The 27,426-nt window shown below is 34.8% G+C and overlaps 1 protein-coding gene across 1 annotated transcript; it reads right to left on the minus strand.

Annotated features, from left to right (window-relative positions):
- Positions 1-1,420: 1,420 nt before the first annotated feature.
- LOC128860910 (uncharacterized) lies at positions 1,421-19,681 on the minus strand. Its single transcript, XM_054098705.1, has 2 exons — positions 19,464-19,681; positions 1,421-2,735 (listed from the first exon to the last, which is right to left on the minus strand). Exons 1-2 carry the CDS (start codon positions 19,651-19,653, stop codon positions 1,537-1,539), a joined length of 1,389 nt encoding a protein of 462 aa, XP_053954680.1. The 5' UTR covers positions 19,654-19,681; the 3' UTR covers positions 1,421-1,536.
- Between the last annotated feature and the right edge of the window lie 7,745 nt (positions 19,682-27,426).

Below are 27,426 nucleotides of genomic sequence, written 5' to 3' on the forward strand. Positions count from 1 at the left end.
TTTACTTTTTGTGTGTGGAGATGGATGTGCACGCCGTAGGTCCATACTGGTTCAATAATCTGATTGTAAATTACTTTTGGAGATTTTTTATTTCTAAAGTTTATGTGCACTGATTTGGTTTCAGACTTATGTTCCACATTCCAGTCCATTGCATTATTTTAACAATCGATGTTTGTAGTTTTCCATTTGATGCCCGCTCATTATCACCAACGGAGAGTACAAAAATGTTGCGATTTAGCTGGATTCAGGAACGAGAATATCTGAAGCGTGTAACAACTACAAAATAGCTCCGAGTATGCTGCCTTGAGGGACGCCTGCATTATGTAATTTTCTTTATGTTCGACCGTGCCTGTCCATGCGCTATTCGAAAATATTGGTCATTGATGTAGGCTACTAGTAGATATGTAAACTGCGTCAGAAGTATTGTTTAAAGTTTGTAGATTAGTCCCTCGAGCCAGACTTTGTCGAACGCCTTTGCGACATCGAGGAAAGTGGCGAAGCAGCCGCATTTTTGCCCCAGACTTTCTTCTATTTTATAGACTAGTCCATGCACTTGGTCTACCGTATAATGTTTTTCTCCAAACCCAAATTGGTGAGTAGGCTTGGTGAATATGGCTTCTTCGAGCGCAACAATTTCTTTTAAGCGGGTGGCAAATAGCTTCTCAAAAAGTTTTTCCAGCAATCTAAGTAATGAGATTGGGCGATAAGAGACTGTATTATTTGTATTTTTTCTGGTTTGGGAATCATTATAATTTCCTAGAATTGCCATTTCAATGTTATATATTTTAAAGGAATGCATGAATTCATTGTTAATTTACCCAACGCGGATTAGGTCAAAACCTTTACTTCGTTTTCAGCTTGGAGATTTGAGAAATTATTTCCGTGAGCATAAATGGTTCAATTTCACAAGATTTTACAACATAAAGTGGGATAGAGCTATCACTCATTTCATGGGGTTGAAATATCCTTCCAAGATGTTGCGATGGCTTATGGTAATGGTAAAATCAAAGCGAGCACCTCACACTCAACCGTTGCATCGTGAGCTTGCCCTAGAGCAAGACCATTACAAGGCTCCCTGAGCTATAAGGCTAAATCAATTTAAAAAGAGTATTTGGTCTCCATTCTCCGCAAGCATTTGAAGTACGAACAGATACAGCTGTGTAAGAGCTGAGCTCAGGAAATATTTCCGCTATTCTCGATCTCCCACATTTCCTTAGCTAATCACTCAGCTAAAAACACATCTAAGGTCACGGTTCAAAATATGACCTAAAAACTTTACACTTTGACAAAAAAGTTCGAAGAATTGTACAACGCAGTTGTAGATATACACCACTAGCAAATAATTTAGGAAAACCTTGCTGGTGAATATTTGATCAAACAGAAATCTTCTTCTTTTTTTAAGTTTTTCGTATTCCATTTCTAAATTTTTATTAATTTAATGTTTCTTTAAATAAATAAATAATTATAAATAATATGAGTTATATTTTCCAGTAAAGCACAATTTCCTTTAACTCATCAATTCATTTCATCTCGATTCTATACCAGCAACTCTGTCACATTAGGAAACAACTCTGACAAAGAGGGCACCGCCTTCACGAACTCATCCACTCGGCACGCATACAAGTAACCTTGCTTCAATTTCTTCCCACTATTCTGCATCCAGCTCAACCAGGGCACCTGGTCTTGCACATCTTCACAAATAATATAATTTTCCCGTATTTCATCCATGGTTACATATGGCACATTTACGCCCAAAATCACGATGCCTCTGTCGTTGCCAACAACAGAAATGGTGCGAAAAAATAGCTTCGGCACTGGGTGTCTACCGTTATTGTTCTCATCGTAGGTCAAGTAGAATGGCCGACTCACATTTCCCACAATGAAGTCCATTACCCCCAACGTACCGGTGCAACAAATCACTTCCAGTTTCTCCTTGACCACATACGAACGCACTTTGTCCTCCGTCAATGCCCATGAGCCGCCATTAAATTGTTGCCATTGCGGTGACACATTTGGAAAAGTGAACGTGCTACGCTGTTGCGACGCATAGATCATATCTGCTTTGGCAGCATGGTGTCCACGTGAAAATAAGTTTGACCTGCCATTGAAATATTGCAGTGCCTCTTCGTCACTGCCTAACAATTTTGCGGCCTGTAAGAGCTGATTCTTCCGAATATAAAGGAAATTCATATCAACTGAGCCGTAAAAATCAGGCTTCCAAAAGCTCCAACGCTTCACACCACGCTGAAAGTGCGCATTAGCAGGGCCGAGCGTGTAGCAGACGTGGGATGTACAGAGTTCATAAACATCGTAACAAGCCTGCATAGTTTCGACAAAACGGTCCTTTGTCAGATTGTAACCAATGCGATATAGCTGGGCGGTATTATTGGCGCAAGGCTGAGGTGTACGTTCGACGCCTAATTTGACCGTCCGCGCGCATACGAAGTCACGAAATTCATATTTGGTATCGTTCAGCAGGAAAGTGGTGCCTTTGAAGCAGCGAGGAAAAATACTTTGTGTGCGCTGTTGTTTGCTTGAGTTTCGTGGCCTATCCTCCCTAGAAGCATTCGCAAAAGGGCCGGTACACGTAAGCTCTATTATTTGGCCGCGTGGTATCTGTAGGAAGCCATCGGCGTTTGGTAACCAATATTTCGATGAGTTCGGTCTCAAGTATAACGGTTGAGGTAGGTTGGTCTTAGGCAAATCTTTTTGAACATGAATTGAGCACGGAGGACCTAAAAGCAAATAAAAAGCAAGATTTATTTCATTTAGATTTATTTCATTTAGGGAAATATATTCAAATAGCATTAATTTTTTGTATTTAAATAAAATATCGCACCCTAAATACAAAAGGGTCACAACTCAAAATGTACTTCTGCTCAAATATGAACAAGACGTTATCAATAAAACGGTCCGCGGATGACATATGGCAAAAATAAATTTTTTCTTTTTTGGTAAGACTGTTATAAGCTCACATGGCAAATTTTAGCGTGATATGTCACATAGTTTGTTTTCTGTGCTACTGTAAACAAGTCAAGCTCGAGTGTGGAAAATTTTGAGTTGTGACCCTTTTGTATTTATTGTGCGATATTTAATAGAAGAGATAACTGGTTGAAAAGTAAGCCAGATGTAGTACACTTATGGGTCCTATATGTCTGAAATGCCCACCATAAGAACGTGTGAAGCGATTGATTCGATTTTTCGACTACTCCACCCCAATTGATGGCCGTAAAGTTGATAATTTCGTTTTGAATATTATTTCCGAGCTCCTCTTATGCACTTTCTTCGATAAAAGAGATAACGAGTATTGAGGCATTTGCATTTGTTTGATTTGTAAATTGACAGATTTTTTTTTTCATTTTGAACTAAAGTATTTGCACATCTCGTACTACGCCCCGTGCAGTGTGTCACTGTCACATAATCTTCTAGTGAACATCGTCCGATTTTCTGCTTAGCTGAATCAAAAACTATAGTGAGTACCGTTAACCATTTATTTTTTCGGTAACCACCAAGTCGTAATTTAGGAAGTAGTCTTAACAATTTTCCTTCCCGAGATAATTTCAGAAGTCTTTGTTTTTAGCTTCCAGTACTTCTTCTGACATTTGCCCAATTGGAAGTGGAACAGCATTTATAATGTCAGCTTCGTGAGTTAAATTTTATATGCAGAGCTTGGCATAAGGAACTATGAGCAATTTGTAAGAAAGATTTCCGCTATTTTTGCGTATTGTCGAAAAAGTCAATATTAATTCGATATCCACAGGAAATGGATCGTAAAATCACGGTGAATCTATAAGTCAGTCCTTCGCTTACACCAGTTAATTGGGATGCTAGTTCTGGTTGATGCAAAAAGTGGCTGACTGTATTGCCACTATTAGTTTAGTTAGACTTCTGTGTATACATAATGGGTACTTGGACATCTGAACAAAGACAAGTCTAAATTTACCTTCACTAGACTTCATCTTCGAAAGAACCTTAGGCATATTTCGTTTACCAGTTATACCTATATAGATGGGAGCTCGCCGCTACAGCGAACTCATCAGTAGAGGATTGGTTAGTAATGGAAAAACTTTACAAACTCGTGTTTTGAATATGAAATGTGTGAACTCCTTTTCCTGTCGACTAGGACTAAATGTCAAATCAACTAACAAAAGAGGGCTACCTAACCTACTCGTTGTTTTTTTTTTCATAAAATTTTTTAATAGAAGTCTACTTTTTCCCTTCATATTCTCATACCTATATTTCGGCATTGGTCCTCATTATACAATATTTAATCGTGCAGACAATATTATCAAATATAAAGGACTCGTACCATATCACAAATAAGTCTCGTTTGGTAGCCCACATTGTTTCCAGAAGTTTTTAGCTAATGTTCCACTTTTACGATCGCAGCGAATAGCTGTTGAGCTTCCAATATTTTTTGGCAGCTGTATCGCGAAATAAAAAACTAGGTTTTTTTTAACACGTTATAATTTGTCTTTTAATTTATTGCGTGGCCGTGTTTATAACAAGTTCAACTGCTAATGCTTATTTGCGAATATTTGCACGTATATATATATGTGCATATGTAACTGTATTAGGCAAGCGAAAGGAGAAGTAACGTTATGTATACATATCTTATGCTAAGTAAATGCCTGCGTATACTTTGTATTTTTGTATGTTGTGCATATGTAACTGCATTAGACAAGCGAAAGGAGAAGTAATGTTATGTATACATATCTTATGCTAAGTAAATGCCTGCGTATGCTTTGTATTTTTGTATGCCGTTAAGCGAAAAGGAATATTGTAAGGAATGTATAAAAACTGATAAATAATATAACATGACATTTTAAGGTGACCAGCTAACATAACATTTTAAGGTGACCAGCTTATATAAATTATAAATATTGGCTATAGTTAAGAAGTTACTTTGTAGGTTGTGGAACGGGATTAGCTGCTGCTCCGAACATCCTCCCCCCCGTTGAAAGGTCAGGGCTTTCAACAGAAGCATTTACAGGAAGGACGCACAGCTTATTGATAGCTCTACGTGTAATGCCGGTAGGTGTACGCAAGACGGCTACTCGTGCAACATCGTCAGCTCCAGTGATGAGTTCAACTACCCGTGCCAAAGGCCATTTTAGTGGAGCCGTGTTTTCCTCTTTGATGCACACAATGTCGTTGACCTGGATGCTAGGCTGAGGCGTCCGCCATTTAACTCGCTGCTGGAGAATAGTCAGATATTCTTGACTCCAACGCTTCCAGAAAATTTGTTGAATGTAGGATACGCGTTGCCATTGGTTGAGCCGGTTATAATTCAGCGACGTAAGATTAGGTTCAGGAAAAGCGGTTGGTGGGCCACCAATCAAAAAGTGACCTGGCGTAAGCACATCAAGATCTTCTGGATTCTCTGAAAGTGGAACAAGAGGTCGCGAATTTATTATAGCTGTTATTTGACATACCAAAGTACGCAATTCGTCAAATCCAAGAATTGAGGACCCAACTGAACGATATAGATGCTGCTTGGCTGTTTTAACCGCTGCCTCCCATAGGCCCCCAAAATGCGGCGAACGAGGCGGTATGAAGCGCCAATCAAATCCATTGCTAATGCAGTAGTTATTAACTGCGCTACGATGATTTTCATTGAGGACTAAATTTCGTAAGTCGTTTAACTCGTTTCTAGCGCCCACAAAGTTTGTGGCGTTGTCTGACCAGATGCAGCTAGGTATGCCGCGCGTAGCGACGAAGCGTTTGAGAGCGCCTAAAAAGGCGTCAGTAGAAAGGTCTTTTACTAGTTCTATCCAAATTGCCTTTGTTGAAAAGCAGATGAAGACACTCAAGTAACATTTTTGTGGAGATTTGTTGCGAATTTCAGACTTATAATAAAATGGGCCACAATAATCTACCCCAGTTATCATAAAAGCCCGTGTAGTCTGAATGCGCTCTTTAGGTAAGTCAGCCATGATATGCTCGAGAAGACGCGGTTTTGATCTACAACATATGATACACCTTCGTATGGCTCGCGCAGTAGTTTTCCTTCCTCCTATGGGCCAAAACTGCATGCGAAGAGAAGCAAGCAAGGACTGCGGACCTGCATGGTGGTACTTACGGTGATAATGTGTTATTATGGCGAATGTCAGTGGGTGATCCCTTGGAAGGATGCATGGATGACGTGCTTCAAAGCTGAGCGTTGAATGTCTTAGTCTGCCACCTACACGAATAAGGCCAAAATCATCTAAAAATGGCGACAGCGAAGCGATGGGGCTTGAGGCGTGAACAAACTTATTGTTTTTCAAGGCCACATACTCGGACCACAACTGCGCCCTTTGAACGATGCGAATCAACAATTGAGTACCGCGATGAATATCCTCAAACGTGAGTTGCGAAGTTCTTGGTTAGAATCTGCTTGTTACAAACTTGTTTACATATCCAAAAATACGTTGCATCTTGCCAAACGAATTTATGTACTTAAAGGATAGTGTTAAGTCGGTTCGATCATTTGACAAGAGCAACACCTTTTGTCGAAGTTCTATAATTTTAGTTTTAGGTGCGCAAAATTGGGGCCAATTGTTGTCAACTTCTCGCAAGAACGAAGGCCCGTGCATCCAAAGTGGAGATTGTGAAAGTGTCGTTGGTGAGGCTCCCTTCGACAAAATGTCAGCAGGGTTTAATTCTGTAGGAATGTAATGCCATTGCATACCCTCTGTAAGTTGCTGTATCGCGCTTACCCGGTTAGCAACAAACACATTAAATTTAGATGGCTCTTCACGCAGCCATGAAAGCACAATCGATGAATCCGACCAACAGTGAAAGCGGCCGGCGAAAAGTTTCATTTTGAATATCCCATTTACTAATTCCGCAAGCAAGGCAGCAGCGCAGAGTTCCAGTTTGGGTATCGTAAGTATCTTCAATGGAGCGACGCGAGCTTTGGAACACAGTAGATGCACTTGCGCGCGGTCATCCATTATCGAACGAATGTAGATACAGGCACCGTATGCTTCGATACTTGCATCACAAAATGCATGAATTTCGACGGTGGCTCCAGGCTGCAGTGCGTACCGAGGGAATGATAAATGCTGCACTTCGACGAACTCGTTGCGAAATGTAGACCAAGCAGTGTTCAGTGAGTGCGGTAAGCTTTCATCCCACTCCAGCTTATCCCTCCACATGCGCTGTAAAAGAATTTTTCCTCTGGTCAAAGTGGGGCCAATGAGTCCAAGCGGATCATAACAGCGAGCTAACGTAGATAACGCCGATCGCTTGGAGTTCTTGCAAAATTCAGGTTGCGACGTAAACGAAAATAGCAGATTGTCATCAAACGGCTTCCAGATCAAACCCAATGCCTTGGTGATGTCGCTGCCGTCATTAAACTTAAGCAAGTCTTGTTTATCAGTATCAGGAATATTACGAAGAACATCTGGACTATTGGAACACCATTTTCTTAGCTGGAAGTTACCTCGAGCGAGAATATTCGTTGTTTGTCGTTTGATTTCTTCTACTTCTTCCAAAGTATCGCCACCACTTATTAAGTCGTCCACGTAAAAGTCTCGAATGATGGTTTGCGAACCAAGTGGATAAACTGAGGATTCATCCGACGCAAGTTGGTGCATTGAACGAATCGCTAGGAATGCTGCAGATTTAGTTCCATATGTTACAGTGTCTAATTTATATATATTTAAGTCATCTTCAGGAGAATCACGCCACAATATACACTGGAGCATGCTATCCGGTGGGTAGATCCGGACGCATCTATACATTTTGCAGATGTCTCCAGTGAGTGCAATCGGAAACGTACGAAAACGAATTAAAATATTGAAAAGTTTGGGCTGAATTGCTGGTCCAGTCATGAGTAAATCATTAAGTGATAAACCCGAGGTTGTAGCTGCAGAACCGTCAAAAACAACTCTTAATTTTGTTGTAGTACTTTCGTCTTTAATGACGCAATGATGCGGCAGAAAATATTTGCACTCATGGATAGCAGAGTTTGGAACTAACGACATGTGATTGAGGTCACGATACTCTTTCATGAATGCACAATATTTTGCCTTGAGCTCAGGATTACGTACGAGTTTTCTTTCTAGGTTTTGAAATCGGCGTCGAGCTTGTGAGTACGACTCACCTAACGAATCTAAATTTAGCTTTGTTGGCAGGCGAACCGAATATGCGCCTGAGGCTAAACGAATGAAATTTTGCTTGAAATGCAACTCACAGTCAAGCTCCTCCTTAGAATTTTTAGAAATCGGTTCAACGACATGATCGATCTCCCAAAACTGCCGGACTAAATCATCCAGCCGATCATCAATACTGATATCTGTAGTTGAGCTGTGCCTTGCTACGAGTGTTGAAAGTTTGGGGGCCTGTTGCTTACCGCCAGACAGAACCCAGCCAAGGCGAGTTTTTTGAAGTAATGGTATTTCAGGTGCTAATTGAATCTGTCCTACGCAAAGTAGCTCATAGAAAAGTCCTGCTCCGATGAGCAGATCAATACGCTGGGGCACGTTAAAACCAGGATCAGCTAGTTGAATGTTTGAGGGTATGTTCCAATTAGCGATGTTTATTGAAGCGACTGGTTGACTATCGGTAATTGTTTTCACCACAACAGCAGTCATATTTGTACAAAAATCTGAAGTCCGCGACTTCAGAACTATATCAACGGAGCACCCATCAGTCGAAAAGCTTGCATCTCCAATGCCGGAGACTGCGACCAATGATTTCGTCCTAGTAAGTTGTAGCTGGTTAGCGAAACGAGTTGTAACGAAGTGAAGCTGCGAGCCCGAATCTAGGAGGGCGCGGCAAGGTACGAAGGTTCCAGCACGATTTTTAATTAGAACAATTGCAGTGGCGAGAAGCACAACATCAGGAGAAGGAGTATGAGCATGGGACGTGACAGATAATGATGCAGTCCTAGCATTCGATTCAGAAGTAGTGCAAGGTGCTTGGCACTGCGTAGTTGGTGGAATGGATAACCGATCAAAATGTAACAGTGTATGATGCTTCGCTTGACAGCTGCGACAGGGTCCCGATTTGCAGTCACGAATCTGATGACCTTTCTTCAAACAATTAAGACATAGGTTGAGCCTTTTAGCTTCTTTCTGGCGTAGATTTGGCGACAAATTGACGTAGCGTTGACAACGGTAAATTACATGTTCGGGGGATTCGCAAAATACGCAACTACCTACTGAGCTATTCGAAGCAACAAAAGATTTTCTTGGATTTGTACTCACGCTTTTGATGACTTTTACCGGAATGCTAGCTTGTGTCTGCAATGCATATTCGACGTTTTCGAGTGTACGACAGCGTTTTTCTAAAAATCCAGCTAGTTGGTTCCAAGAGGGTAGGTCGTTGCTTGTCGAATTCTCCTCCCATTTAGCTTGAGTCACCTTGTCCAACCTTTGCACTATCAACTGAATCAGGATGCTATCGGATATTTGTTCTTTTGAGCCGATTGATTGTAGAGCGCGCATGTGCGCGATTGCCTTGTCTGTCAATGCCCGCAACGTGTGTACGGACGAATCCACCTTGTCCAACTCAAATATTCCCCTGATGTGTGCCTGAAAGATAAGACGTTTATTATCAAAGCGTTTTTGTAAAAGTTCTAATGCAATTTTGTAGTTAGTGTCGTTTATCTCGAGTGATCCCACGGTGTCCAAAGCAGCACCACTAAGGCAAGACCGCAAATGTTGAAGCTTGTCCACTTGTGTCAGTTCACTGTCTTTGTCGATTACAGATGTGAACATTGCGTGAAAATTTGTCCACTCCGTGTAAGCCCCACTAAATTTGGGCAACGTTAGTAGTGGCACACGCGAACGATTTGCGTTTACAATTATAGACTGTGTGTCCGCGGTGTTCATCCGAAAAGTTGAGCAATGTTGTGAAGTACTGCGCTTCCCGATCTCCCGTTGCAGAGTGGCTCTGAGATTGACTAGCGTGGTATCGAATTTGGCGGGTAGGTCACTGGTAATCGACTCGAAGTCCAGTTCCTCCAAACTTGTGTGGGTGACCGAAAAACTGGATTTCAGCTCCACCAATAATTCCAGTATTGCGTTGAGAGCATATTCATCCTTACTGTGCAGATTATCAGGATCCAAGTCGGTGGCTATACTTTCAAGGCGATTAAGTATAGCTTTCGATTTCATCTTCAGAAATGTCACTCGGCCCATAGGCGGACCCATAGTCGGCCCATTGGTTGGACCAACATCACACATATCGTCTCTTGCTGGTGTACCAGTAGCCGGGCTGAATGGCATGGCGAACAAATAGGTTAACTATAACGCTGCGCGACACGTATAAAAAAAATAGGTGCGTTATACTCGACGACAATGTTATACGGTAAAAATAAATGCACCGTATCTAACTGGCCGGAACAACTGTTTTAATAAATTTCGCCACCGGTTAATAAGTTTATTGCACTATTTTACAGGTCCTATTTAATGTCTTATGTACTCCGCACTAAGTACACAACCAAAACAATGCTCGAAACCGCAACGGGAAAATATGCAACTTCAAAATTATTTAATTTAAATTATTAAATTAACGCGAAAAAACACGGCGATCACGTCGGGGTCACCAAATGTTGAGCTTCCAATATTTTTTGGCAGCTGTATCGCGAAATAAAAAACTAGGTTTTTTTTAACACGTTATAATTTGTCTTTTAATTTATTGCGTGGCCGTGTTTATAACAAGTTCAACTGCTAATGCTTATTTGCGAATATTTGCACGTATATATATATGTGCATATGTAACTGTATTAGGCAAGCGAAAGGAGAAGTAACGTTATGTATACATATCTTATGCTAAGTAAATGCCTGCGTATACTTTGTATTTTTGTATGTTGTGCATATGTAACTGCATTAGACAAGCGAAAGGAGAAGTAATGTTATGTATACATATCTTATGCTAAGTAAATGCCTGCGTATGCTTTGTATTTTTGTATGCCGTTAAGCGAAAAGGAATATTGTAAGGAATGTATAAAAACTGATAAATAATATAACATGACATTTTAAGGTGACCAGCTAACATAACATTTTAAGGTGACCAGCTTATATAAATTATAAATATTGGCTATAGTTAAGAAGTTACTTTGTAGGTTGTGGAACGGGATTAGCTGCTGCTCCGAACAATAGCATTAATGAAAAAATAAAGGTTAGCTTAAATACGGCCGTATTTCGTAATTTCCATTCCCCGAAAGACTAGCATTAAGTAATTTTATAAGGTTATTAAAAGTGTGAACTTTGATTCCAATTTATAATTAAAAAATATGCATACATATCTAAAACCCACATCTTTTAGTTTTTCGTTCCTTTTATTTTAAACTGAAACACTTCAATTAAATTAAAATTGAATTTCTTTACTAATGTAGCGAGCTTCATTATGCAATATTAAAAGGCTTTGACACAGAACTTATTATGTCTGAAAGTTCACAACTGGTCGAATATGCAAAGCAAGATAAAATAGATAGTGCTAATCCCTGGAAGAGAAAACAATTCTGATGCCATTTCACAACCTTGAATTTTAATAAAATCCGGATAGATCGGTCATTTTGAACACCGTGGAACGGTTTGCTTTGCTTATATGCTAGATATTTAATGGATATTTTTAACATGGCGATGTGCTATGATATATCAGTTGTCTGCGTAAGCGTCAGCATCACTATTATTATTATTAGAAGCCCATTACGCACTGCGACCAGAGCTGATCTATTGTGAAAGGCCTATTTTTGTAACCCTAGAGTTTTAGGCTTTTTAAAAATTTTACCACAATTTTAGGTTTGTTGTTCCAAAAATTGCATGTAGATACCTCGATACCACCAAGGTGATAAAGTCTCTGTCTGCCCAACGCAGGACATTCACAAAGCACTTGTTATGAGCTTTCTATGTCCATTTCGCAAAAGCGGCAGACATTGGTCTCAGATAGACCAATGATAGATGATACCTCAGGCTGCAGTGACCTGTAAGATATCCTTTAAAAAGACGCAGATCTACTCTGCTTAGTGAGAGTAGCTTGTCAGATATTCCTTTGTTGGGACTTAGAAATAGTTTGGCTTGACGCTGACCGGCACAGTTCATCCACTGTGCAGCAAATTTTCTTTCTTCCCATTTCCTAAGGAATTCATTAATGTGGCCTTTTGTGAGTCCACAGAAAGGCTCAGGACCAGTAAGTTGCATATTTGCTCCTTGTTTTGCAAGGTCATCAGCCATTTCATTTCCCTCATGTCCTTCATGTCCCGGAATCCAGCCTAGTGTTACTATGTTGAGATTTCCTAACATGTTGAGAAGGTCTAGGCAATCATTTACCAATTTAGAGGTGATAGTTGTTGATAGAAGGGTTTTTAGAGCCGCTTGGCTATCTGAAAGTATGTAGATGTAAGTACCTCTCATTTTGCTGCTAAGGCATTCTCTCACACTTATTTCAATGGCCAATATTTCTGCCTGGAATATTGTTGGGTAGAGTCCCATCGGAATCGATTTTTAGAATTTAAGCCCATTGATTCTTGCCCCCGTTCTACTATTTCCCAATTTGGACCCATCAGAGCCAGGTTTGAAAGTGATAGAATTAGTTCCAGTCTGTGCGTTCATTAATTATAACTTGGAATTTCCTGAAGAGTATTGGCTTGGGTGATAATATATCATCCCTATGAAGAATGGGACTATCAAGAAGTTTTCTAAGATCTTTAAATGTCCTTTCATATCCCCACTTTTAAGTTCAGAATACCTTTTAATCTTAAGGCACTCGAGCGAGCTTCCCTTTCAATCAAGATTGGAAGCGGTGGTATGTTCAGGAGCACACCCAATGCATCCGTGGGACATGTTTTCATAGCCCCTGTAATACCAACATATATCAGGCGATGCAGTTTGTTTAATTCGTTTACTGCTTTTCTTTGCTTGACCTTGAGCCACCATTCTAAAGATGCATAAGTGACTATGGGTTTCACAACTGTGTTGAATATCCAGAAGGTCATTCTAGGGTTTAGTCCCCATGTCTTACCAAAAATCTTTATGCAGGCAAAGAATGCCCTTGTGGCTTTTGAAGTAACTCTCTCAATATGGGAATTCCACGTAAGCGTTTTGTCAAGACTGACGCCAAGATAGTTCGCTTCTGTCGAGAGTTGAAGTGTTGTTCCATTAAGGGTCGGACATTTTAGATTTATGTTCCTTCTCCTGGTAAATGGTACAAGTGCTGTTTTGGATGGGTTAATGGAAAGCCCTTTTTCCGTGCAGCATTTGTTTATTATTGTAAGGGCTTGCTGCATGCGATCCGAAATGGTTTCCTCATGCCAGCCTAATACATAAACTACTAGGTCATCAGCGTAGCCCTGGGTGTGGAAACCTAGGTTGGTCAGTTTGCGGAGAAGTTCATCTACGACTAGAGTCCACAAAAGAGAGTACGCCTCCTTGAGGGCAACCTCTTGTGGCTTTGACAGATTTGATTGTTCCTCCTAGTTCGGTGCTGATCGTCCTAGATTTCAGCATGAGTATTATCCATCTAGTGATGGGTTCAGGTACCTCCTTTAGATATAGGGCATTATAGATTGCCTCGTAGGAAGTGTTATCAAAAGCCCCTGATATGGCAATAAATGCACATAGAGCTATCTGTTTGGACTCAATAGCCCTTTTAATAACTGTTACCAGGCTGTGTATTGCAGTCTTAGTGGATTTTCCCTGTTGATAGGCAAATTGAAGTCGATGCAGTGGGAAGTTAGCTAGATTGTTTTCCTTCATATACTGATCAACTATCTTTTCCATTGTTTTAAGGAAAAATGAGCTGAGACTAATTGGTCTGTATGATTTAGGCAATTGTTCGGGTTTTTTCCCTACCTTTGGAATAAATACAACCTTAACCTCATCCCATTTTGTAGGCAAATATCCTAGCAGTAAGCTTGCTTTGTATAGTCTGGTCAAATTAGGGATAATATGGTGTGCACTCTGCTGTAAAAGACAGGGGAATATCTCATCTGGTCCAGGAGATTTGTATGGGCTGAATGTTGATATCGCCCATTGTACCCGCTTTTCATGGAATAGCTTGTTTGCTAGTTTTAAGTTCTCAGCACTCGCAGATGTAATAGTTTCTGCCGGCACAGAGATCTCGTCTAGCACAAGTGATCCAGGGAAGTGAGTGTCCAGCAGAAGTTGACTGGTTTCCTCTGGATTCCAAATGTAGCTTCCATCTGGCTTTTTCAGGGTACTAATGCCGTTTGACTGATCTTTTAGTAGGGCTTTTTGGATACGAATAGCATCCGGAAGACTACAAATCTTTGCACAGTGATTGCTCCAAGTAGCCCTTTTAGATTTCCTCAATTCTTTCTTGTAGTTGGTTAGGGTTGTTGAGTAGGCGGACCAGTCCGCCGTCACTTTAGCTCTATTCCATAAGGTTCTTGTTTCTTTACGCAGGTCGGAAAGTGTATTATTCCACCAAGGAACATTTCTTTGTGGCTTTTCCCCTTTTACTGGACAACTTTCGTGAAACGCAGATGTTATAAGATAGATAAGACAAGAGTTTATTAAGTAGAAAAACATTACAATATTTATGTTATCGCGCAATTTACAGAATTTTTTCTTTTTTCGAAGGAAAAAACTACTATGAGAAACCTCCGCTTTACATCTTACAAGCTAGGGTTAATCTATACGCATTTAAGTACCACGGCCTAATTGAACATTAAGAAAGTTCAGTTATAAGCAGATTGTCCGAAAAACTGGAACGAATTTTGAATCTTTTAGTCAAATTTTGTATTTGATCTGACAAAATCTTAGTTTTTGATTAATAATGAAGCTTTCTGGTGGAGAAATGCCATGGGAGTCGTAGCATCATTTTGAGTACCTTATTTTGGCAGATTTGCAGTTTCTTAACATGCGACTTTGCGATATTACTCCAGGTTGGACAGGCATATAATATTATTGGCTGAAATATAGACTTATAAATTATTAGTTTATTTTCATCACTTAAGACTGAGCGTCTGTTTTTTAGGGGACATACGATTTTAATCGCCAAATTTACTTTCTCCTGTATGTACTTTACATGATCGCAAAAAGATACTTTTTTATCAAAAATCACCCGCAGATATCGTACGGTATTGGCCCGCGGGTTATCATAACTACTTAATTTCAAACCTGTACTTGAAGTGAAAAAGATAGCTTGCGTCCTACCAATGTTTAATTTTATTTTCCAAGTACACAAGTAGTCTGCCATGTTTTGTAGTGCATCTTGAAGTTTGGTTACGATTTGGTTGCGAATACAATATGCCAATGTCGTCTGCATACATAGCATATGAACAATTGGCTAATTTGGGAAAATCAGAGCAATAAATAATGTACAGTAAAGGACCAAGTACCGATCCCTGGGGAACTCCAGCGGGTAATTCGATCATGTCAGAGTATTCGTCATTCAGAAACACGCAAAAGTAAAGATTTTTTAAGAAGCAATTTATGATTTTTACTAGTGGTAACGGAACTTTTAAATTTATTAATTTGTAAATAAGACCATCATGATCGAATCAAAAGCTTTCTCAACGTCAAGAAGCATTAAACCGGTTGATTTCTTGTGATCGAAGTTTGATTTGACGTGATTATAGATTCGTTTAATCTGATGAGTCGTACTATGATGTTGTCTAAATCCAAATTGCTCGTTTGGTATAATCTTATGGGTGTCTAGGAACAGGGATATTTTATTTTTGATAATCTTTTCAAAAACCTTGCTTAAGCTGTTTAGAAGACTAATAGGGCGGTAGCTATCAGCTGCATTTGCTGGCTTGCCCGGCTTGCGAATTGGAATTATTTTAGCTGTTTGCCACGCATTAGGGAAATATTGCAATTTGATGCAAGAGTATATCAAAAAAGTAAAATATATAAAATATATATTATGTTTGAGTGTAGTTCGTTCGATTCGAACTCAACCTCAGATATAAGCTGAATAGAACAAAAGTGAAAGTAGTCCCAAATAGTTTTTCTGGGGTTTCTGTAAATTGTCATTTGTGATTTGGTTGCGCCTATATCAAATCTAATATGTCTGTGATCCGACATAGATGTTTCCTGTGACACATGCCAATTTGAGACTTCGGACAAAACATAATGACTGGAGAGAGTGATGTTAAGGACTTCTCTCCTGATTGCATTAATGAAAGTCTGTTCGTTGCCTCGATTTAGGATAGATATATTATACCTAAGTAGAAATTCAAGAAGGTACTCACCTCTTGGATTTATGTTTGTGCTCCCCCATGCTGTGCGGTGCGCATTTGCATCACACCGGAGACGTTTTTGTTGACAGTATTCCACCAGGGCTATAAGCTCCCTTGTTGGAGCAGTAACCTCATCTCCTGGAAGGTAAGCATCATACTAATGAACTAGGCAGAAGTAGTTCATAATAGACAAACAAGAGACTAGTCCAGTTTATGACGAAAATCACCAGTTTTCGACGATTTCAAAGAGCAGATAAAAATTTATAAATGAAAGTTTAAAAATGTATCATAATGAAATGAAGTTAAACATGAAATTTCTTTTCATATTTAAATTTTTTGTTATTTAATAATTATTATTTTGTTTTTAAAAATGAAAATATTTTTCGAATTGGTTTTAATTCTGAAACTAAACGGTAGCAACTTCAAATAAATTAAACTTAAAAACAGTAAAAAATTTAAGAAAATATTTCTTTCATATGAATTTCTGAATTAAATACCAGTTCATGAGCAATAATGATTGCTGAGTGATTTAGCTTTTCAATGCAGAGGATTTAAGGACAAACCAAAATAGAGAGAAATATTGCAACCTTTTGTTTAATTGTGTGTAGAGTCCAATTGTTTTTATATTCAGAATATAAATTAGAAGAAATCAATCTCTAGTGCTGGAAAGACGTGCAATGCAGGTTGACTTGTTATTTGCTATAGACTGACAATGACGTGCAATGTACGCCAGCGGAAATAACTGTCAAAAACAAAAGCAAAACAAATACCAAATTCTAAGAAATATTAATTTCGGGCGTAAATTGCAGACGAAGTTCCACAAAATGTTAATATTCCTGAATACCCAACACTTCGGAGGACTTTTTTAGATAACTCACCATTGCGTTTGCAAGGAAAACAGTGGGGGCATTTCCCAAGAAAAATTCCTCTTACTCAAAGTGATCAAAAGCCTTACTAAGTTCTGCGCGAAGCAGAATAAACGCAGTGAAGTGGAATGAACGATATGTCTTGTTGCACGGCACATTCTTGATTGTTTTGAAATATATCAGGCTGTTCAAAATTATTAATCAAGTTCTGTAAAATATTATTAATTTTATTTATATTCATATAAATATTGTGACTATATGCATTTGTTAAGCACACCCTGTAAAAGCTTTAATAGGAGTTATTCCAAGCAAGAGCTCGTTATAAATTGGCTTACTCGATACAGTCACAGTTTGTAAAAGTCGCATTTATGGTATTAATTTGTTTACGTCCTTGCAAACTCATAGGCAGGATGCAAGATTCCAAAAGTAGTTAGGTTATGGGCGTCAAACTTAGGCGCAACTTTTCTGTCTAATACGCGCACGATCTTGAATTTTTTAATCCCTAGTGACTTAAGATTCTTTGTTTTAATAAAGTTGTCATCAATCTGAAATGTTAAAATTACTTACTGCGCGGTTAACTAAGACAAAGGGTCTTTCAAAAGTGACGTCTAGATGTTAGTAGGGAATGATTCCTAGATTGTTCTTTTTTTATGTCACATTTGTCAAGTAGAGGTATAATTTTGCACCATGGAACAGTGCGCTAAAATTATTCAAACTTAATATGAAAATTTCCCAAATATCGTGATTTTTTTGGTAGAAATAATAAACCGATTGAGTTGACAGTTCAAAGAATTGGAATTTCAAGAAACTGGTTTTGTGAAGGATAAAAAAAGGACTGGCAGACCAAAAGCTGGACCTTCTGTTGAGAATATTGCTGCTTAGAGCAAAGTGTTGTTGAACAACCTTCAACATCGATAATTCGCGTTCTCAATTACATATACCTTCTGTTCAAATATGAACGAGACGTTATCAATAAAACGGTCCGCGGATGACATATGGCAACAATAAATTTTTTGTTTTTTGGTAGGACTATTATAAGCTTACATGGCAAATTTCAGCGTGATATGTCACATAGTTTGTTTTCTGTGCTACTGTAAACAAGTCAAGCTCGAGTGTGTTCTTCGAATTTAACGATGGAAATTCAAGTTGAACAAAGAATTTGTTTGAAATTTTGTTATTCCAACAAAATTTCGGCTTCAGACGCCTTAAAAATGTTGCAGACAACCTATGGAGACTCTGCTGTATCGCGTGCACGTGTTTTCCAGTGGTACAAATCGTTCAAAGAGGACCGTACATCGGTTGAAAACTTGCCTCATGAACGTCGTCCAGCAACATCAGTAAACGACGAAAACATCGGAAAAGTAAAGGAAATTGTGCTTGAAAAGCGCACAAATCGCAAAATCGGTTAACGCTGAATATTATTTAGACGTTTTAAAGCGTTTGCGCGAGAACATTCGTCTTAAAAGGAAGGAATTGTGGGACAACAAGTCATGGTTCTTGCATCACGATAATGCACCAGCTCACACATCACGTCTTGTTCGCGATTATTTGAACAAAAATAATGTTAATATCGTTCCGCAAGCACCGTATTCGCCTGATATGGCTCCATGTGACTTTTTCCTGTTTCCCAAGCTCAAGTTGCCGCTCCGTGGAAAACATTTTGAGACAATTGAAGTCATAAGAGAGAATTCGAAGAACACACTCGAGCTTGACTTGTTTACAGTAGTACAGAAAACAAACTATGTGACATGTCAGCTGAAATTTGCCATGTAAGCTTATAACAGTCCTACCAAAAAACAAAAAATTTATTTTTGCCGGATGTCATCCGCGGACCGTTTTATTGATAACGTCTCGTTCATATTTGAGCAGAAGGTAAGAGCCATATTTTGGACAGAAAAAGTGAAGCCTGAAAAAATTTCAGTTACTCTTTTTTTTAATTTTAAAACAATAACTAGGCGCTTTTAAAAAACACTACTTTCAGGATTATATGGTCGAAAATTAAAGAATTAATATTTTAATTTTACTTTATTTTATTACAATATATTTTGAATTACGTATTTCAGTTTAAGTTATTCTTATTTTTTGCATTTTAAGTTTTATTAAAGATAAATATTTTCTTATCTCCCAAAATTATTTCTCAACCATGAACCCGTTGCATCACTAAAGAAATCTGCTTGCGGCATGCGATCCAATTACCTCAGGTGACAAGCTTTATTATATTCCATTAAAAACTTTTACTAAATTCCCATTAATTTCCATTTATATATTTGTATGTCTGTGTCATCCCAAATTATCTGCTTAAGAATTTTCATTAAGATATTTTATGGTATTAAGACCCAACAACAAAAGCTGACCAACTAAATAAACAAACTCGCTTTCACATTTTTACATTTGTATGCATGTATGTATGTGTGTAAGTATCTATGCGCATACACGATAACGTTTCACTAGCTCACCATCGGTTGTCGACACCACTTCACGTGCCTCAATGTCATCTGGCACCAGCACTGCTTCTTCGCCAACAGCATAAATGAAAACCGTGAACAAAATAGAAATATTCAAAATAAAACGCGATAATTGTTTCACGAGTAATGTTGTTGTTTTACTTCTTGCCGCCGATGTGTCTAATGCGGTGCGCGCGCACATTTTTATCGCAATCTGTGCTTCTTTTGTTGGCTACAACCGTCAGCGGACTGAGTTGAAAACGGCTATCACTTAGTGTTGTTACCCACGATCGTTGAGAGATCGCATGAAATGAAGTGGCTGGATGAAAACGCTGATGATAAGTTGGTATAGTATGCCGTCATTTTTGCATATTTCAAAGCATTTCCATACCAACAGGTGCATTGCCAACACATTAGGGCGGTTCACTATTTGCTGTATTTCTTATTATTTAATAACATAGATCCATATAATTAGTGTGGGCGTATTTAGAAGAACGATGTTTGGTATTTTTAGGCAAAATGATAAATAAAATATTTATTGTTCTGATAGCGCGGCAGAATTTTTTTTAATTTCGGCGTAATCTCATTGATGATATCAACCTAAAATTCTGGTTTTCTTCTTTTTCGTAGTTTTGGTTTTGCTAAATTTTGTTTGATTTCATTTTATTTAATTTGTTTTGTATTATTTTAATTTTGTATTACCTTATTTTATTTAATGTTTTTTGGCTGATCTAAATATTTGATTCATTGCCTACAAACTGCATATATACAAACTAAAAAACATTTTTTTCTTAATTTTACATTTTCTTATTTTATTCCATATTATTGCATTTTCCTTTATTTTATTTCGCTTTTGGTAAATTTAACTTTTATCAGTTTTGTTGAATTGTTTATAATTAATTTCGTTTAGTTACTTATATATATAATTGTTTGTATTTTATTTACTTCCTTTAATTTACACAAACAAAATACTTCATTTAAATTTTTATTTTCATTTTACTTTACTTAATTTAGCTTTGTATTTTAACTTATCTTTTTTGTATTAACTTATCTTATTTTCATTTATACTGCTTTGTATTATCTTAGTTTAATTAAATTTTATTTTATTTTTTTTTTTAATTTATTGTTTTCTTAATTATTTTATTATTGTAAATTAAATTTTCTTCACCATTTGTTTTTGTTTTTATTATTTTAACGTATTTTAATTTATGTTGTTTCATGTTCTTTTTAACTTAATTTTTTTTTCATTCCATTTATATTTTTTATTTTAACCTATTTTAGTTCGCTTTTCCATTTTATTTCCATTTGTGATGTTTCATATTACTTTAATTTATTAAAGTTTTTTCTCAAAAATTGAATCTTATTTTAATTTATGTTGCTTTATATTATTTGAATTTAATTTTGATTTTCTTTATTTAAAATTATTTTAATTTGTGTTTCTTTATATTATTTTAATTAAATACATTTTTTTAAATCATTTATATTTTTATTTTAACTTGTTTTATTTTAACTTACTAAAATTTATGTTATTTAAATTTTTCTATTCAATTTTTAATTTTTATTTTAACTTATTTTATTTTCTTTTGTTCCATTCTATTTTATTCTTTTATTTAATTTTTTATTTCTAATTTTAATTTATTTCATCTTCTTTTCATGTTTTCTTTTAATTTATGTTAATTTATATTATTTTAATTACATTTTTTCAACTAATTTGGTATTTTAGCTTATTTTATTTTGATTTATGTTACCTTGTATTATTTTAATTTAGTTTAATTTATTTTTCTACTTAATTTATTTAAATTTATTTCGATTATTATTTCTCTAATTTTATTTTAGTTTAATAAAGTTTTTTATTTAAATTTAAATTTTTTATTTTATCTTAATTTGTGTTTCTTTTTTATTTTAATTAAGTTTAGTTTTTTTTTACAGTAATATTCGTTTTGTTTTTTTAATTTATATTATTTTAATTTATGTTAGTTCATATTATTTCATTTTAACTTATTTTATTTTCTTTTTTTGTATTTTAAAAGAAATATTTGAATTTTAATTTTTTTGTTTCCATTTATCTTATTTTATTTTAGTTTATTTTAATTCTTGTTTCATTTTAGTATTTTAACTTGATTTTTTTTATATATTTTATTTTTATTTATTTTATTTTCTTTTCTGTTTGAATTTATTTGTGTGGTTCTTATATTACTTTAACTCAATTAAGTTTCTATTATTTCAATTTTTATTTTTAATTAATTTAAATTATTTTTTTCTTTATATTATATTAGTTTAAACGAATTAAACAAAGTGCATCGCCTGATATGTGATATTACAGGGGCTATGAAAACATGTCCCACGGATGCATTGGGTGTGCTCCTGAACATACCACCGCTTCCAATCTTGATTGAAAGGGAAGCTCGCTCGAGTGCCTTAAGATTAAAAGGTATACCTGAACTTAAAAGTGGGGATATAAAACGACATTTAAAGATCATAGAAGACTTCCTACATAGACCCATTCTTCATAGGAATGATATACTATCACCCAAACCAATACTCTTCAGGAACTTCCAAGTTATAATTAATGAACGTACAGGCTGGAACTAATTCTATCACTTTCAAACCTGGCTCTGATGGGTCCAAATTGGAAAATGGTAGAAAAGGGGCAAGAATCAATGGGCATAAATTCAAAAAATTGATTCCGCTGGGACTCTACACAACAATATTCCTGGCAGAAATATTGGCCATTGAAATAAGTGTGAGAGAATGCCTTAGAAGGAAAATGAGAGGTACTCACATCAACATACTTTCAGATAGCCAAGCGGCTCTAAAAACCCTTCTGTCAACAACTATCACCTCTAAATTGGTAAATAATTGCCTAGACCTTCTCAACATGTTAGGAAATCTCAACATAGTAACACTAGGCTGGATTCCGGGACATGAAGGAGCAAATATGCAACTTACTGGTCTTGAGCCTTTCTGTGGACTCACAAAAAGCCACATTAATGAATTCCTTAGGAAATGGGAAGAAAGAAAATTTGCTGCACACTGGCTAAACTGTGCCGGTCAGCGTCAAGCCAAACTATTCCTAAGTCCCAACAAAGGAATATCTGACAAGCTACTCTCACTAAGCAGAGTACATCTGCGTCTTTTTAAAGGATATCTTACAGATCACTGCAGCCTGAGGTATCATCTAAATAATATTGGTCTGTCTGAGACCAATGTCTGCCGCTTTTGCGAAATGGACATAGAAAGCTCAGAACATGTGCTTTGTGAATGTCCTGCGTTGGACAGACAGAGACTTTATCACCTTGGTGGTATCGAGGTATCTCCATGCAATCTTTGGAACAACAAACCTAAAATTGTGCTAAAAATTTTTAAAAAGCCTAAAACTCTAGGGTTACAAAATAGGCCTTTCACAATAGACCAGCTCTGGCCGCAGTGCGTAATGGCCTTCTAATTATAGTAATAATAAGTTATTTTAATTTGCGTTAGTTAATACTATTTCATTTTAATTAAGTTTTTTTATTTTAATTTTTATATTTTCATTTAACTTATTTTATTTTAATTTATGCTGGTATACTCCTCAAGTTAATAAATTTTTTTTATTTCACTATTTTGTTAATTCATTTTATTTTAATTTAGTTTGGTTTAATGTTTTTAAGTTCAGTTTCTTTCATTTAATTAATTTAATTTTTTTATTAATTCTATTTTTATTTTCTTTTACTTATTTTATTTCATGTTATTTTATACCATATTATTTATATCACTTTTACTCAATTTAGTTCCTTTTATTAAATTTTTTATTTTAATTTATTTAGTTTTAATTTGCTGTACCTCAGTTTTTTTAGTTTAGGTGGTGTAAGCCCTGCAAATAACGAATATTCGGCAATGTTTGCCTCAAAGTGCTTGCACAAGATTAAAAATAACAACAAATAAAACTTTCAACTACTGAGCAATAAACGAATTCACGCGATGTGCAGCTGTTAAACTGTTTAACATCCAAATTAAACACTTAATATCCAATGTCTTTTAGCCGCACATTAACAGAGATGTTTGCTTCTGATTTGACTACCTATTATTTGCTTCCGTTTGTTGTTTTAATTGTATTAATTGCATTTGCTAAAATAACTGGTTTGTGTGATTTAAATAATGCGCTCTCTCTCCCTTTCTGCTCACTCTCACGTGCTGCTGTACGTCAACAGTGACTACTCTATCTATGTGAGTGATAGAATATAAGTCTCTACTCAAAAATGATACAAACAAGATTGCGCCCATCAGAGAGTGCGTGACGTAACGCTTGCCAGTGTTACCAACCATTTGCTTCTCGGAATAAATTTAGTGCTATTTTATACCCAAAATGCGAAAATTTTAGGTTTGGTGTTTGTTTCTTTTTTATTAATTCAAAGCTACCGAAACTTTAAGTTAAAAAAAACTATAATTATTAAACAAATGAAGGTTAAAAAACGTCACTTTGAGTAGATTTTAGTGCTAATGAAAATTTGTTGATTTTATAAAATTTGATATTTTGAAGGTGCAAATTTAATTTTTTGTTCCTTTTAAGGTTATACAAGAATATTAAATCTTCTTCTCTCAACTCTCCTTAAGATTGAAATCGTTTCTTCCGGTCATCAATTCTTAGTGGGACATATGGCATTAATAGGTATATTCACAGTAAAAATAAGCAAAAACATACCAGAAAATACTAAAGAAACCATACTGACGTTGTTACAAAAAGAGTTCCTTACGTAGTTACATAGCCTCAAATATAGCAAAAAAGTCATTCCCTTAACAAAAAAAGAGGTTGTCTGTAAAGTCGGTTTACTGACGATAATTTAACGTGACAACGTCATAAGAAAATACTGATGGAATGGTTGAATTTTTCAAAACAAAATTTTAATTTTATTTCTTTGATAGAAGTAGTATGTATATTCCGGAATACAAGACAATATCAAAAATATTAAAATTTTAATATTTTTATCATTTTAACTCAAAAATTTAACATTTTTACCATTTAACTCATTTTTTTAACTTACAGTTACTCAAAATTTTAACATTTTTTAACATTTAACTCATTTTTTTAGCTTATATTATCTCAAAAAAAAAGTTAAAAATTTTGAGTTGGGTCGATTTAGTCCACCCCTAAATTATAGTTACTCGTAGTTAATATTTTTAAGATATTAAAGATATCTATTTTTGATGTACTAGTAATCAATATTTAGGTTGGTACAGTTAAAGTTTTGAGTTGGGTCGATGTCTATTAAGTGAAAAAATGTTAAAATATTGATTACAAAATATTTAAAGTAATCTATTCAAACAAAAATAAAAAAAAAGTTAAAAATTTTGAGTTGGGTCGATTATTATTGATTGATAATTTTAAATATTTATTACAAAATATTTAAAGTAATCTATTCAAACAAAAATAAAAAAAAAGTTAAAAATTTTGAGTTGGGTCGATTATTATTGATTGATAATTTTAAATATTTATTACAAAATATTTAAAGTAATATATTCAAACAAAAATAAAAAAAAAGTTAAAAATTTTGAGTTGGGTCGATTATTATTGATTGATAATTTTAAATATTTATTACAAAATATTTAAAGTAATCTATTCAAACAAAAATAAAAAAAAAGTTAAAAATTTTGAGTTGGGTCGATTATTATTGATTGATAATTTTAAATATTTATTACAAAATATTTAAAGTAATCTATTCAAACAAAAATAAAAAAAAAGTTAAAAATTTTGAGTTGGGTCGATTATTATTGATTGATAATTTTAAATATTGATTACAAAATATTTAAAGTAATCTATTCAAACAAAAATAAAAAAAAAAGTTAAAAATTTTGAGTTGGGTCGATGATAATTTTAAATATTGATTACAAAATATTTAAAGTAATCTATTCAAAAAAAAAACAAAAAAGGATACATTTATTTTTTAAAGTACCTTTCAAAAAAAACGACGAACTCCTCAAAACAAGAGTCTTTGAGTCAGATTTGAACTTGCAACAAAATTATTGTTATAATTCCAACTGCTTAACCAACTCATCTAAACATCATATTCTGAAGTAATGTAATTACAGCTGAGTAGTATGCAAAGCAAGCAATGCTGATCTTATCAACATTGCTCACAATCTATAAATAGAATAAGCATAAGCACAAACCAAAAAAAAAAATGAAATACTGTTGAATATGTTCACTTTGTGAACCGTTGACGGAGTCAACATGAGTCACAAACTGCAAGATAAGCATAATATTTGATAAGCTTTTATACATCAACACATGTTTCGACTCTGTCGAAACCGTTTGACTTTGTCAAACATGGTTACAAGTGCAGTATGTATTTAGCGTTAGAAGAGGGTGGACGCAAAATAATTGAAACTTCAAATTTGAACTCTTTGAAGTTCAAATTTATAAAATTTACCCAATATTGGTTCATAACTTAAATCTCTTATTAAATATGTTATTGGATTAGATGGATAAATTTTACTAATATAAAATATTTCTCGAGTCCAATTATTTTTATATTTGTTTTCAAATTGTTTTTTATGTGATTGAATTCTTACTTTTTCTCCAATTTTAAAAACTGGTTTTTCTAAATTGTTTCTATTAATTTTAAAACAATTATCAAAAATTAATTGTTCATTTTTTTCATTTACTTCACAAGGTTTCATACCAATAGTTCTATGTACATCTTTGTAATTATATTCATATAATATTTTATCAATTACATCAATCCAATTAGTATTTTTCTGAATTTCAAATCGTATTTTTAGTTTTTCATTAATGGTTCTATTAAATCTTTCTACAATTGATGATTTCTTTTCACTAAATGTTTGATACATGTTAATATTGTATTTATCTAAAACTTCTTGGAAATGTTTATTTAAAAATTCTTTACCAGAATCTGTATGAAGTAATTTTGGTGCACAACCTGCTTTTTTAATAATATTTAAAAATGCTTCAGAAGTTGTTTTTCCATCTTTCTTTTTTAATGGTTCTATATAAGCAAATTTAGAAAATGTATCAATTACATTAAGCATATATTTGTATCCTCTATTAATTCTAACATTAACTGTTGTCATAATTAGTAAATCTGCTGCCCACCATTGATGGATTATATAAATATAGAAAAATATTAGATATAGTTTTTGATGAAAAAAATGAAAAATATAAAGATTTCCAAAATAACTGGATATAATAAAAAATAAAAATCTTATTCAAACAAAAATTCAAACATTTTTTTATATTGTAAAGAAAAATTCAAACATTTTTTTATATCTACCATCATTTGTTTCTTGTTCTTTATCTATTACTAAAAATCCAAACTGTTCTTTCCAACATTGAATACACATATTTTTTAAAATATCATAATCAATATCATTACAATGATCATTAAATATGTGTTTCAGATTAGTCTTATCTTGTTTAAATAAAATTATATAGTTTGCATTATCTCTTATCAATTGTTTAGGAATTTTTGAATATGTTTGACATAAATAAAAACAAGAAATGTTATTGTGTCTACCATAAGCAAAATAATTGGCAATATTATCTTGTTGTTCTGTAGAGATATCGTCAAATATTATTACAGAATATGGTTTAATATTTTCAGGTGTTGGTAGAGATTGAATTGATAAACATTTTATATCTTTAGATTCCAAATCATTTTTAACACACAATTTATTGAATTGAATTATCATATCTTCTAAAAATTTATATTTTTCTTGATAGCAAGTTTTTGAACAAATTATTATATCAGAATAATAAATCTTTGATAATATATTTAATAATACATTTGTTTTTCCGCAATTACTTGGTCCACAAATAATTGCTCTAATAATATTCGGAAATATTTCATTTAATCTTTTTATTGGTTTATGAGTATCAAAATTTTGAATAGTTAATTTAATTTTATTATCTAATTTAGTAACTTTTAAATGACCATCCATAATTTAGAATTTTAGATAAATTTTTTTAATCTATTAATAT

Source organism: Anastrepha ludens, chromosome 4, assembly GCF_028408465.1.
Source record: "Anastrepha ludens isolate Willacy chromosome 4, idAnaLude1.1, whole genome shotgun sequence".
NCBI classification, from domain to species: Eukaryota; Metazoa; Arthropoda; class Insecta; order Diptera; family Tephritidae; genus Anastrepha; species Anastrepha ludens.